We start from the raw sequence: 14,721 nt of genomic DNA on the forward strand, positions 1-14,721 counted from the left end.
CCTCACTCAGAGCCTTGGGATTTCCTCGTGGTTTTCTGGAACAGTACTAACCAGATCCAGACCTACTTAGACTTCACTTGAATTAGATACTAACAACTACTATAACCCTTACAAAGTCAAGCTGAGCTCCCGAGTAACTGTTTTCTTGGCCAAAAAAAAAAAAAAGTTTGCTTTCCTCTAGCATTTTTTTCATTTCTTAGTCTAACCTACAGTCTTGGGATTTCCTGCAGATTTCCCATCCAAGACCTAACTAGGCCAGACTCTGGCCTTGAATTCCAGACAAGATCTGCCAGGTGCTGAAGCCTGCTGAGAAAAAGGTAGCATTAAGTTGAAAGGGATATGAAAAAAGGGCCTGAAATGAGCAGTCATCCAATTATGAGATAGCAGCAATATTTTGTTGGGCAATGTGGGCTGCATTATGGCACTGCTATACTTAAGGACTCATTGTCTCAGAGAACAAATGATTCATTTTAAAATATTTTTGTCCTGTCATACAATTATATCAGAGTAATCACAAGTCACAACTCAGTAACAGCTTTGATTTCTAACCTGCCTTTCTCCCCATAAAGCACAGAAATGTTTCATGTAATAGCAAACACAACAGTACAAGCAGATTAGTGCAAAATCAGGCTGCTGTGAACACATCTTCTGTGGGCCTTGTAAGTACAGATGCATGTGGGAATTGGTTCATGCAAAACCAAAGAGGCAGAGGGGCCAGGTCTGGTTAGTACTTAGATGGAAGACTACCAAGGAATACTAGAGCTATAGACTAGTCTGGGAAGTGAAAAAAAACACCAGAGGAAGGCAGTAGTAAACCTCTTCCATAGTGATGTCAAGACACCTGCATGGACATATCCGTGAAGTCACCAGGTTGGCTCAATTTGAAGGACACTTTATTTTAGTTGGTAGTTATCAACTTGAATAGTACTGGATAGGAAATGGATAGATGGGGAGGAAAAAGACTGAATGTAGGCTTCTTCCCAAATCTTAATTCTATATAACGTTAGTGCTGCTGAAGACTGATACTAGCCTTAAGAACTACTCACTTTTTCTAACATCATTATCCTCTGTTTTTCTTCAGATAACATCTGGACGTTTTCACTAAAAAAAAGAAGAAGAAAGCGAAATAGAAGGTGTTAACAAGGTATGAAGTTTTATTAAAAACTCTTCTGGCTCTTCAACATAATATATTTGTAATATTTTTTTTAAAAAAAACCTTTAATAGTATAACAAGAACTAAGAAAGATTAACAAACAGCTGTTTAGCATTGGCCAAATGGCCTTAAATAATACTTCTTATTACAGACAAGTCAAACAAACAAAACTGAGTGTATATGTCCATCTTTGCCCTTTTCATGAAAGCCTTATGTATACAGACACGTACAGGGCAGCAACTGAAGCTGCCTTTGCTATACCAAAGATTCTGAAGAAGTTGAGAGTCTTATTGAGGGTTACTGAGAGTTGGCCAGCTAAAGAGACCAAACACTCCAAGAGACAAGTGTCATCAAATGAAGCAGCTACTGCTAGTGGGATGGAGTATTCCCTAGAAACTAGCTACTGCTCTGAGAGGCACAGCTGCCACAGCAGCAGCAAATGATACTTCTGGGTATTTGGGGAGGATCTGAATGAATCACAACAGTGTTTTATTGCTTTGGCCACTTAAAGGAGTTGGCAGTACCAGTAGCATTGATCCGTGGAAGAAAAAACAGATAATGCAATGGGAGCATACCAAGTCATTGAAGGGAAAGACAATTTGATCATTTATTGACTACTTTGTTGCTGAGCAATTTCCCAAACAGAAAAATCTTGTATGGAATCCCCAAAGTTTGTACTGAATGTCAGGCCAGTGTATGAAAGAGCTATGATAAAGATACTACAGTTAACAGATCCCTCAATCCAGCAGAAAATTAAGTAATATTCCATCCTTGAGCAAAGTCTATCAGAGTCTTAAGAAACTGGATGATGCCTCAAACTGCAGATTGAACAAGGGAAGATCAAACCTTTTCTGGACTCATCAATAATTTCTAATAATATACAGGGGTTTGCAATCTTTCTGGGGTCAAAGGTCATACCTGGCCTTTGAGTGGCATGCTGAGGACCACTCTTCAAAAGTTGGTAGAGCTAGGGCAAAAATTATGCTTGATTTAATTACATTACATTACATTACATTTTTAATATATTTAAAATATTAATTTTAATAATGTAATTAAATTATTTTAATTCTGATAATATGATTATTCACCATTCATTGAGTAATTTATATACCAATCTTACAATCTGGCAGAGATCTCTGAAGAGTTTTGGTGTCCCAGCCAAAGCATTTAGAGACCACATGAAGTCCTGAGGTCTTGAATATTTCTCTGCCCCACCCTGCTGAAGACCAAAGTAGCATCCTATGTAGGCTTGCAGAAATAGGGCTTAGAGACACAGCATTATGGTGCTGGAGGATGTCTCTTTGATTTTTTGTAAAGCCAGTGGCTTACTACTATCTTACCCTCCAAGCACTTATTACTTACATGAAACTGTTGTGTTAGATTTGGTGATACCAATATATAGATGACACCCAACTCTATCCCTTCCTTTTCCTTCATGTAAGTTATTAAGGTTCTGAATAGCTGCTGAAGATTGTAAGAGACTAGATGTGGGCTAATACATACATTTGTGCTCAGCTCTTGTAATATTTTCATTTAAAAAGGAGGTTGAAGGACAATAGAACTTGGTATAATAGACGTGTTTGTGAGAGCTGCCCAGGACTGCCTATCGAGGCAATTACCTCAAATCCCAAGGGGCCATTATATGCACAACATGTAAGAAACCTCAGAAAATATGAGTGAACAAAATAGTAACAGAAACTGGTGGGTTAAAAAAAAATTAAAGTCTATTGTTAGCAACATTGTTGCATTCAATTGAATTAACATTATTTAATAATGCAGGATAAAGTCTTTATTGCTTAATGCAGACATATGTAACTTTGAACAGAGAAGCCAGTTTGAAAAGATACAGGTAGCACAATTTTCTATCTATTTATACACTACTGTTTCATGTTAAAGGATTAGAAACCCTGTGTCAGTGATGAATAAAACTGATTTCTGCAGTTCAAAATGCTTAATATAAAAGAACATTCCTCATAAATTTTAATTTAAAGCTGAATCTTCATAAAATACACATAAAAAATTAAACTGCTGAAAAGGGATGGGTTTTTTCTCCATTTGAGCAGGGGCCAAATGAAATCTGAAATGCTAATAGCTGAGGTCAGTGATCCACATTCTAACTGGCAGGGATCCACATTCTAATTTTAAATATATTGCTATTTTTTAAAAATAATTAAGCAGGTAATAATCAAGAGAGAGATGTTCTAACAATCAAATATTACATATATATAAGGCATGACAAAGACACATATTTATAAATAATGCTCAGAAAAAAAAAAACTTAGGACCACCACTTCCAATATGGGGGGGGGGGGATATATTTCATTCATTCTGTAATATTCAGATATTTATTTCAATGCAAAATGACTTACTTTACAGTCATCATGCTAGTTTCTAGGGTGGAATCAATTTTTCCTTCTTCTGCTATATCAGAACTCAGTCGTTCAGTTTCTGTTGTGAAATCAGCTGCACAAGCTCCAGAAGGTTCCAAAGTAGGAGGTAAGCATGTTGATGAAACAGAATTGCTACTTTTCAGCTTATTAACTTCTTCTTCAAGTTTCTTCTTCTCTTCAAGTAAACGAGCTCGGTCTTCAGAAAGACTTTCAATCAGATCTGAGCAAGGCATTTCAATGATTTATATTTAGCATTGCACTCCACAGCGTAATTGCTATTTGTATGCAAAGCCCAATGTATTACATTGCATGCTTACCCTTGTCCCTTTCTTGCTGCTGTTTTATCATTTTCAACTTGTCGCTAAGATCGTTTATTACGTTTTCCTTTTTCAGTTTTTCTCGTATGAGAACAGTGTTAAATGTAGTCTGAAAAGATAGTATTAAAATTATTTTTGATAACACAATGAACAAAACATAGATGCGCACACTCTTAAGTTTCTAATCCTTAATAGTATTAAAACGCATTAAAAGCTCTTAGATGCATAGGCCTGGAACACATCTAATATTACATTGCCCTATTACTAGAAGCTTGCACTTAATTCTTAATAACACATCATTGTGAAGTGTTTGTAACCCCCTTTCTGAAGTCAGTGAGACAAAGATGGTTGTAAAGCACATTTCTTCATTACCACAGAATTAAATGAAAATTTGCTAGATGTGAATACTTGTGAGATACAGATCTGACCTGTGGGTATAATTGGTTTCTTTAGCCAGGTCAGCATCTATTGTTTCAGTGAGATTTTACTTTTTCTGGCTGAACAGATACTCAAACATTTTATTTTACAATCATATTCTGTCCCTCATTCCTGCCCCACTGATGTATCAAGTCTTCAGTAATGTAATAGATATGGTTTGAGAGCTCAGACAAGATTCAGTTGAAACGAATATGGATTCTAAAACAGAAGGAATGCAATGACCTTTATGAAGTCACTGGGATATTGTGTAAAACAGCCAAAAACCAGCCCAAAAAGCTAGGCAACCATTCCTTTACATACAAAGGCATAAGGATATAATCAGGTCTTTGAAATTTGAGGAATTTGCTGCAGACTACCAAAAACAAACAAGCTTCCAAGTATTTTATATTATCCCCCAGCAAGAAAATCTATTCTGAAGTCATACAGCTACCTGCTGCTCTGCAGTGAGTAATGTTCGAATGTTTTGCATTTCTTCATTTTTTCTTTTCGCATATTCTTCAAGCTGTTCCAAAAACTTTACTTTCTCTTCCTGGAGTTTTTCTTGAAGTTCTGCAACCAAGCCTGAAGCAGACGATTCAAATGAACTTGAAAAAGAAAAAAAAAATATTCAGGATGCAATCTAACAATCCAACGTAGTACCAAAAAAAAAAAAAAAAGGCAAAACCTCAATATCATTTAATCTGGCATATGTACATATAGCCAAGAATGAAAGGCTCTGATCAACATTCGCTGATTCACTAATTATCAGATTTAAGTCAGTTTTAGGACAAAACAGGTATCAGCCTTGCAATAATAACCTACTGACAAAATCCAAGCCAATTTTAAATCAGGAATTCAGACCCACAGTAATCTGGCTTTTCCAATGGTTATCGATATATCTAGATCTGTATCTGTTGTCCCCCCACCCCAAACTGTACAAGTAGTATATAGTAAGGCAAAATCAATACAATAAAAGATACCTAAATAGAAAAAAGTAGCTCAAAGCTCAACAGTTTCTTAAGAGTATGCACAAAATGTTTCAACTGGAACAACTTTATTGACTTCTTCATTACATTTACTCCATAAATGTAATGAAAACAGAACAAGACTGGATGTTATTGGCCTACAAAACAGAAAGGGCTGAAACATGAACCTCCCACATCCATCTTACCCAATGAGAAAGAAGTGATTCATAGAGGTGCTTGAAACAGAAGTGAAAACGTGCTTAATTATCTCTTCTTTCTTCAAAGGAGTTCAGAGTGAGATGAATCTTCCCTGATGCCACCTAACCAGGCCTCTTACTATATGAGGCTAGTAATTAAAAGTCAACTGCATAATTTTTTATCTTGAGGATTTGAAAAGTGGGCACTCGTAACCTTGGTCTAGCTCTTTAATTATCATAGCACATCTGCTCAGCACACTACTGCCCCTAGAATTAATAGCATACAGTTGCATGGAAAAGAAAAAGGAGAATTATCACCCCATGTTCCTGGTCTGTCAGCTAACTATTAATATATATTTCTGACTAAGGCTTAAATATTTACCTGAATAGTAGTTTAGTTTAACTTCTCTGGATTTTCCTTCTTTGGCTGATTTATTTTCATTCAGTGTCTTGCTGTATTTTTTTAGTTCAAAATATTGCTGCTTTTAACATTTGCTTGCTCTATACATACAGTACAATGAGCAAAATGTTTCAGCATCTCCCTAGACACCCAGTCTTACTGGGTTTTGCTCCTTCACCTATTTAAATTTGACCACTAACATTTGCAGCTTTGTCCCAGGGAAAAAACATAGAAATTATACCAAATTTGCTCTCCCTGTCTTTTGATCAGAATCTGGACAAGAACAATAAATTTTCTATCATGTCAGAGAAAACAAGCAGAGTCCTGCTGGAAGCCCTAGCTTGAAACTTTGCCATCTCATCAAACTTGGGATATTAGACCAGTAATTCCATATAAATTTTTTGAGGCCCTGGACTGAAATGTGCATGACAGAAGTACCCAATGGGTGAAGTTGATTTTTATAGCTTCAGCATGCCAATATCAAAAAAGAGTGCCAGAACGGCAATTAATTGGATACAACTGTAAACTGCTTTAACATTTTAAAGTGATATACAAATGTTGTAAATAAACTAATACACACACGAGATACATATTTAACGTACTACAGTTTACTGAAAAGATCTGTATTTCTTTCCTAATTTACCTGTAAATCAAAGGGTAATTCTATTTAATTTATCTAGATACACAGAACATAGTTAAGGAGCAAATGTTCTCTCAGTGTGCCTGTGTAATTGTTTTTTTGTGAGAGAGCATATCATAAATTCAGTATTGTATTCTTTTTAGAAAAATATGGTATGTTCATGTTTATAACAGATATTATCCTAAATGTGTTGGAGTTATCTGGGGAAAAAGGGTGGAAGAACAAATCCCCTTTGAGTATTAACTTTTGTAACAAAGCCTCTTCAAACCAAAATGTACTTGTCAAAACCACCTAGAATTTAGTTCAAATCTCATTAATATTACATCTGTTATGTTGTAAAACTGTTAATAACAGCAGAATGTAAACAGTCTTAAACTATGTAACAGGAAACTCTAGATGATGAAATAGTTAACGTGGTATCTTTATTCTGCCCTTCAGTGATAGATACCATGTTAAGTATTTTGTTATATATGTTTGAAAAATATTGCTTAGAAAAATAGAAAGACATCAGTGCAAAGCTGAATTAAATTATAAATGAAATAACACTAAAAAGAAATGATCAAGAATTGAGAATTTACAGAAGATTCAGAAACTACTAGGAAACAAATGGAGTCACTCAGAAATAAAGTTAGGGTGCAAGATAGGCGAGATATTACAAGAACTGCAGCAAGGGTAGGTACCTTTTAAAACAAGGGAGTCCTGGAACAATGTGAACAAGCTCATTTAACATGCTTCCTGACTCAGAAAAGTATGTAGGTGTTACTAACCCATCAGCAGCAATCAGAGCGGAGCAATTTAAATTATGACAAAGATAGAAAAACTGAATGAAAATCATGGGATCTATTACTGCTATTACTTTGCACATAAAGGAAACAATTGTAAGAAATATTTGATTAAGAACAAACAAATGAAAATTTTGTAAAATAATGGTATTCATTCTGACACTGTCTGAAGAAAGATTGTCTCAATTTATAACTGAATGATTTTGGCATCACAATATTTGATTACTGCAAGAGTTCCCCTTAAACTAACCAGTTTTCTTTAAATCAGCTGCATATAGTTAAAGAACCTTAATGAAAGCCATCTCTCTGGGAAAATTCAGAATTCTAAAATGAACTGCTTTTGCTTTTCTTTTAAAATAAAGAGTATCTAAATAAAACCTTTTGTTCTTAAACCTAAAACTCAACAAATAAAAGGAGAAAGAAACACATATTATTAGAAAGTGCAGGCATTTTCTTTTGGAAAGTTATCTAAAATAAAATATGAAAAACATAGCATCATCCTGTCTTTTGATTTAGTAAATTGACTGTAAGAAATAATTGTAATGTTTTATAAAATCTGTATTTATGATATAGTAATTTTTTTCTTGCTTCTATTGATCAAAATTAATTTGTATTTTAAATATACATTGTGCCTCAGGTAAGCTCAGTTTATGAAATCTCTTTAAAAATATGAATAAAATAATTTTATTTATTAAATATTAGTAATTAATGTATTATAGGATTATATATTTATATTTATATTACACACTACACACATATATGTATATTTATATTACATTTATATTAAAAGATTAATTTTCCAAATAAAAGGCTGATTTATAACATTAACAAAGAAGTTAAAGAACTATCAAGAATAATATTGTATTTATTCAAACAAAACATTCAGTGATCTGGATATACTTAAATATGAGTATACCGACAGAAATTAATTATAATAATTTTACTATATTAAATTTGGGGCATCCAATCAATAGCAGAATAATTTTATATGAGCTAATTACTCATGTATGTAGCATCTCCCCTTATTTCAACAGTTTCAGGCTATTAATAGTATAAACCACTTGATAAATATGGACAGATATAAAAAATGACTAAACTGAATTGGAGATGCCTAAAGGTGCTTCATCTATATGCCAGATACAATCAATCTACATGAACTCTCAGCACCTTTTGCACTTCCCAGGTCTCACATTTTATTACCATAATTTTAAAAACTAAAACTTTTTGCTGCAACAAAGGCATATATCATATTTTTCCTCAAACATTAACTTATTAAATTTCTTCTACAACCAAGAGAAGTTTGCAAGAATTGTTTGTGCTTTGTGTTCTGTTTAACATAAATAAAATAATCTACTGGGCCAGCAGGAGACCTTGTGTGAGCTACAAATCCTCAAATTATAATCTTGGTTTTTTTTTAATTTACTTCAAAAAAAACCCCTAATATAGACAAACTTGCATTTTAAAAAGTCAAGCTACACAATGCTTTTGTGAAAATGCCTTCCAGCTATATACCACCTATCCCAATATAATATTTCCTACTATGTTGTCCAGCAGTGATCACTTAATGGAAGGTCATGATTCTCTGAAACATACTACAATCCCCAAAAGGTGAACATTTCTACTTTAACCCTTTTTTTTTGTTGGAAAAATGAGTAACTTGTTGTAATGTGAACTCTCAGTACTGATTGGAACTTAAACAATCACATAGGAATCAAGTGTACAAGAAAAATGGCTTCCCCTTAGAAGATTAATAATAATTAATCTTAAAATAATTTGTGAGTAAAAGACATGATTAAATTATTTAAAATCCTGACATGTTGTCAAATCACAAAACTCAAGACTTGGATATTACCTTAATTTTAAAAACAAAAGTGATAACCTACGTGGTTCTTTGGCAGTGGGGAGGAAGAGACTAGAGGTACAGTTTATTTGAGAATAAATATGCCTTTTGTCTTTACCATTATTGCTTCATTAGTGGGAAAGGGCTACCAAATTTGTAGAAAAAGTATGCCACATTCAAGTAAATTCCACATAATGTAATGAAGTTCTAAAAAAATGGAGGGAGATAAAGGTATTCCTCTCCAATGTGATCCTTTCCTCCTCACTTTCCATGAATGCAGCTGTTTTATCTGTGCGCAAATATAAGAACACATACAAAAATCATCATTCTCAGGCACCTGGGAAATGACAGCTTAGGGCACTCTCTTCTGTAACACTCTCTCCTTTCCTCCCCACCCCCAAACTCTGATCAAATTGATTACAAAAACTTCCTTACACTCTTTCCCACTAAAATAAAAAAGTCAAAATGCAATTAAAACTAAATGTAAGGTTGTGAATAGTCAGAATTTTTGATCAAAAAACATTTTTTCTGACACCAATTGTTGCTTGCAATGATTAAAAGCATTCCACTGCCATTTAATTTTTTCTCTCTCAAAAAGCAGTTAGGCTGCTCTATATTACATTATAATTCAGTTAATTATACTGAGATTAACTTCTGTGTATTCAGCTTATTAGTACAAAAATGACCCATATGCATTAGTAAAATCCAAATTCCAGCCTCTGCTATAGAAATAGAAATTTAAATTCAATTATATTGTGGTTTACATGACTGTAAATCCAGATTTGACATATTCAGTGTTTAAATTAAGCATTTCGTATTCTTCATATAAAAAGAAACCTGTCTATACTACCCTTTAACTGAAGTATTATAAAGTCAGTAAATTATCAAATAGTAATTGTTTAGAAAATTACTTGCTAATGAATTTTGTTCAACTGTACAATTTTGTTCATTTTCAAGTAGATAATCACAATTTTACCAAAGCTTATGCTAATCTATAGTATAAACTTTACCCACAAAATAAATTTGAGTTTCACATTTCTAAAAAACAACAACTATAAGTTGAGGCACAGCTGGTATGAATCCTAATGTAATAGCTTTGGGTGGTGGGGGTATAAGTAAATTACAGTTTGATTAACATTCTGCAAAAACAACTACAAACACAGAATTTCACCCAACCATGAGTACAAAATGTTTTGTGGGTAATTTGCGTGTATAGACATTTCAAATACGTATCAGGGAGGGGTTGAAATTTGCATATAAGAAAATCATTTGTTTGAAAAGTACCTCTTCTGTGAAATAACTTTCCACATCAAAGGGAAAGATTTTAAATGTCTCTCCTGACATGGCAACTTTTTAACATAGGACAAATTTTCATGTGCAACTATTAAAAAAAAAAAAAGACAACCTCCTCGATCCACTAGGAAAAAAAGTAGTGCAAATCCAAAGCAAATATGTGGCCCCTCATGGGATGGTTTGAAATAGCCTTTAAATCAAGATTAGAGAAAATAATCAATAAATCATGTATCCATCAGTATAACCCACAAAATAATAGAATTAAGAACTGATTTGTATGTTGGCATAGGAGGTAGGCTAAGGATATCTGAAGGAAAAATATGTGTCTGGCTGAGCATACAGACCAAGCAGTCTGACTGGAGAGATCCTCCTGTAAGTTTATAGCGTAGTTAGTCAACTCACTGCAAAATATATTCAGGGTTGTTATTATTATTATTTAAAACATTGGAAGTTGCCCTAATTCATACAATACCTCTGATTAACTTGCATCTCAAGTTGCTGGATTTTTTCCAAAAGTTCTTTTTCAACAGCATCCCTCTGTAATTCAAATTCTTTAAGAGCATTTTGTACTGCATCTTCTTTTTCACAACTGAGTTTCTGTACCATCACTTTCCTGTCTTGTTCATGGGCAGCTATTAATAGTTCTTTTTCCTTTACAAGTTTCTCTATGGTGTCTTCATACTTCTTCTGCTGTTCATGCAAAGCTAAAACCTCTTCTTTTTGTCTTTGTACAGAACTCATTTCTAATTCTAGTTTACCCTGCAATTCTTTAATTTGTTCTTCCAGGTTTTTTTGTGTTTCAAGTGCTTTCTGATGCAAGGAGGTTGTTTTACCCAATTCTGTTCTAAGCGAATTTGCTTCTCCTTCATGCCTGTCAATTAATTCTGAAATGCAGTGATCTTTCTCAATTGTTATTAAAGTCCTTAGCTCTGCTAGACCTACCTGATAGTCATCATTACTAACTTGGATTATATGCTTTAATGTATCAGTTTCTTTTCTTAGTATTTCAGTTTCTTTGTCAACAAGGGTTCTGAGATTATTTTGCTGCTGAGCTTTGTTTGCTTCGATTAGTACTTTCATTTCATCTGCTTCTGCTTCTTTCAATGCAAGTTCAACTTCCAGCTTACATCTCCAGTCTGATAGTTCAGAAACCTTGATCTTTAATTCCTCAATCTGTTGTTCTTTTTCACAGACATCAGCAGCATGAGATTCCTGCATTTGTTCAAGTTGGTGTTGATGTTCTTTTTTTAACTTCTCTAAACAATCATTGTGTTTAGCCATTAATTCTTCAAATTCTTGCATATGTCTGACATGTAGATTAGATTCCAATTCCTTTAGGTGATCTTGCTCCAAAGTTTGACATTCTGCTTTCAGAAGTTGCAATTTTTCATCATTTTCAACATTAAGTTTTTTCAAACTTTCTAATACTTTTTCACGTGACTCTGTCAGTTCTTTAATTTCATGATACAGCTTCTTCATTTGGCATTCCACTTCAACCAGTTTCTGATCTTTTTCATTTTGTAAGAACACAACTGCTTCCTTTTCATTCTTTACTATTTCAAATTCATTATCTTTATCATGTAAAATGTCTTCAAGTTCTTTTAAGTCACAATTTAATTTAGCAATCTTTTTTTTGTTTTCCTCACTATCTTCAACTAAAATATTTATTTTACCTTCATATTCAGTTTTTACAGACTGTAGTTCTCTTTGATGCTTATCTTTTAAAGATTTTTCAAGAGAAAGTTTCACTTTCTCTATAATATTCCTTATTTCTATTGAAGTACATTTTAAAGAACTGGAAAAGTTACACTGTTCTTTTTTTACAAATGTTCTAAAGTGGCAAAGGTCTTCTTTGATATTCATTAAATTCAACCGAGATTCTTGGGCAACATCTCTGCATTTGTCCATGTAAACATTTATAGTAGGATTTTCTAAAACTCCATCTTTTACACATACATTTGTGTCTTGCATCCTCCTACTATCTATTGCATTGATAACTGAGGAATAGAGGGACTCTACCATCATTTCTGGACTTTGAGGATCACTTATCACATTTGGAGATGATGGATTTTCTTCTATTATAAACTCATTCACTGCAGACATAAAATCAGATTCTGGACTTTCAGCCAATGAGTCCAGATCTAAAGACCCTTGTTTAAGAGCTTGCTCTATGTTTGGGTGGGCAATCGTTTCAAAATCAAATGTGTGAGCATCAATACTGTCTGGAGACAATTCTTCTAAAGGAGCTGGAGGACACACAGAAGGGCAAAGAGCACCCTGAAGACTGAGAGGTGGTGGAGTTTTAGGAGAGGTAGCAATTGTTGTTCCTGTTGTATTTTCCATTCTTGGTGTAGTGATAGATTGTGGCGAGGCTTGACTGTTGGAAGCCTAAAAGTATAAAATGTAAAAAGAAATAGTTAAAAACAATATTCTTTCATAACAATTCCCAATATAGGCCCCAGTCCAAATACAGCGAGTCCCACACATGCCATGGAGTTTATGAAGCCTTTTAAGAGTGTACCAGAAAAGACTGAATCTGGCAACACATCATAGTCACAATGGTCAGACAGGTTGAGTCAAACTAATAGAAAATTATAAAAGAAAATGTACTTACTAAAGAGGTTTTTTTTAAATAAGGTATAATAGCTACACTGCATCAGATTACAATTTTATTAACTGAAAACATATAAATATCAGTGAAATCTAGCCATGAATATAAACTTTCATAAATTCAAACTAAATGTTACTGTATCAAGTATGCTGAATATAAGAGCCAAAAGGAAGAAATCAATAAGAAAGGATGTAATTATTTGGAGTGATTATACTATGATGGCAACATAGAAGGAAAGGATCAGTTCAGATACAGTATTTTCTTTTATTTTAGTATGACACATACATGCACATTACAGCATCATACAATGAAAGTATGGATATACATATCAGTGTGGCATAAAACATAATATACAGCAAAGCTAAGCTTAAATAGACCTGTGCATGTATTTTTAAATACAGGCATTAAACCAGCAAAGCTAACTATATCTATCCATATGTCAGTTGAAATCCTAGGCTGGTGTGCATTTCTAAAATTGTACTTAAAAATCTGGTTTTGAAAAAAAAATCAGGATGATCTGATGCTTTCCCATTCACAACTACAGGAAGGGATCAAGAAAGAGTCTTCTTCTTAAAAGTAAAAACAAGGATATGAAAAACCCTGAAAGAGTACAATGTTTAAGACTGCTGAGGCAAACTTATTCCAAAGCACCCCCCATCCTGAAAACCATACAATATGTATGTTAACATTGGTATATCTGAGTTTATTAAGTATCAATTTAAGTAACTGTATCAATTTAAGTAATGCTGTCACAAAATAGACAAAATGTTAATCTAATATTTCAAACTGGGATTTCAATAATGACATCCAGATCTCATTGAATTTCAGTGCATGTCAAATCTAGCATGCAAATTATGATTGGAAGTGCAGTCTATAACATCTGGAAGGCAATAATTGAATCATCAAAGTACCACAAACTACAAAGGGAGTAGTGCATTTTTCTTAAAACAAAAAACAAACAAACAAAAACTGGCTACAATTAAGCTAATGATCTGTATCTGAATCCCCATTATTTAAGACCATATCTATCCATAATTATGGTATCCTAACAATACTATCTCAGTAGTTACTCTGAAAAGGACTGAATTCCCCCAGAAGGGTTGATACACGATTTGAAGATTTTCAGGACTTGCAGCTCCTTTTTAAACACCAATCAGCACAGAAACTGTGGTGGGGATTTCACCTATCTTCATCTGGTGTACCAATTAGGGCCTCACTTGAACAGGATGCCCCAGCAACAGTAACTCACATCTTAATCACCAATCAGCTGGACTACTGCAATGCCCTCTCCATGAGGTTCCCTTTGGAAACAATCCAGAAGCAACATCTAGTATAAAATGCAATAGCTAGAGTGCTGGCCAATCAATCCCACCAGTACAGAATAATTCCTATTTTAAAATTGCTGCAATGTTTACAGTAGGCTTCTGAGCTTAGTTCAAAGTGCTGATAATTACTGTCAAAGCCTTACCTGGTACAGTACCAAGTTATATCAGGGAAGGCCTTGCCAAGATAGAATCTGCCTGCCTGGTTCAATCATCATGAGAGGGCTTCCTGAGAGTGTCCTCCACCTTTCTGAGATACTAAAGGTGCAGACTCTTTATAGAATTCTTGTCCCCTGGAAACACATGCAGTTCCCAATCTCCTGTCTTTTCACAAGCAGGATAAAATAATTCTGTTATGCTTTTGGCTTAAGCTTTTGGCTTAAGCTAAAGGATA

At 33.9% G+C, this 14,721-nt stretch overlaps 1 protein-coding gene across 5 annotated transcripts in view; it reads right to left on the reverse strand.

Annotated features, from left to right (window-relative positions):
• Positions 1 to 14,721, reverse strand: part of RB1CC1 (RB1 inducible coiled-coil 1) — a 62,359-nt gene that overhangs the window by 7,699 nt on the left and 39,939 nt on the right. For all 5 annotated transcript variants that reach the window (XM_063299279.1, XM_063299278.1, XM_063299277.1 and 2 more), the window contains exons 15-19: positions 10,867 to 12,782; positions 4,729 to 4,882; positions 3,861 to 3,969; positions 3,523 to 3,763; positions 1,047 to 1,101 (exon numbers count right to left, since the gene is read on the reverse strand). In XM_063299279.1, the coding sequence (XP_063155349.1) occupies positions 1,047 to 1,101; positions 3,523 to 3,763; positions 3,861 to 3,969; positions 4,729 to 4,882; positions 10,867 to 12,782 (2,475 nt within the window). The remainder of the gene's footprint in view (positions 1 to 1,046; positions 1,102 to 3,522; positions 3,764 to 3,860; positions 3,970 to 4,728; positions 4,883 to 10,866; positions 12,783 to 14,721) is intronic.

Source organism: Candoia aspera, chromosome 3, assembly GCF_035149785.1.
Source record: "Candoia aspera isolate rCanAsp1 chromosome 3, rCanAsp1.hap2, whole genome shotgun sequence".
Lineage (NCBI taxonomy): Eukaryota > Metazoa > Chordata > Lepidosauria > Squamata > Boidae > Candoia > Candoia aspera.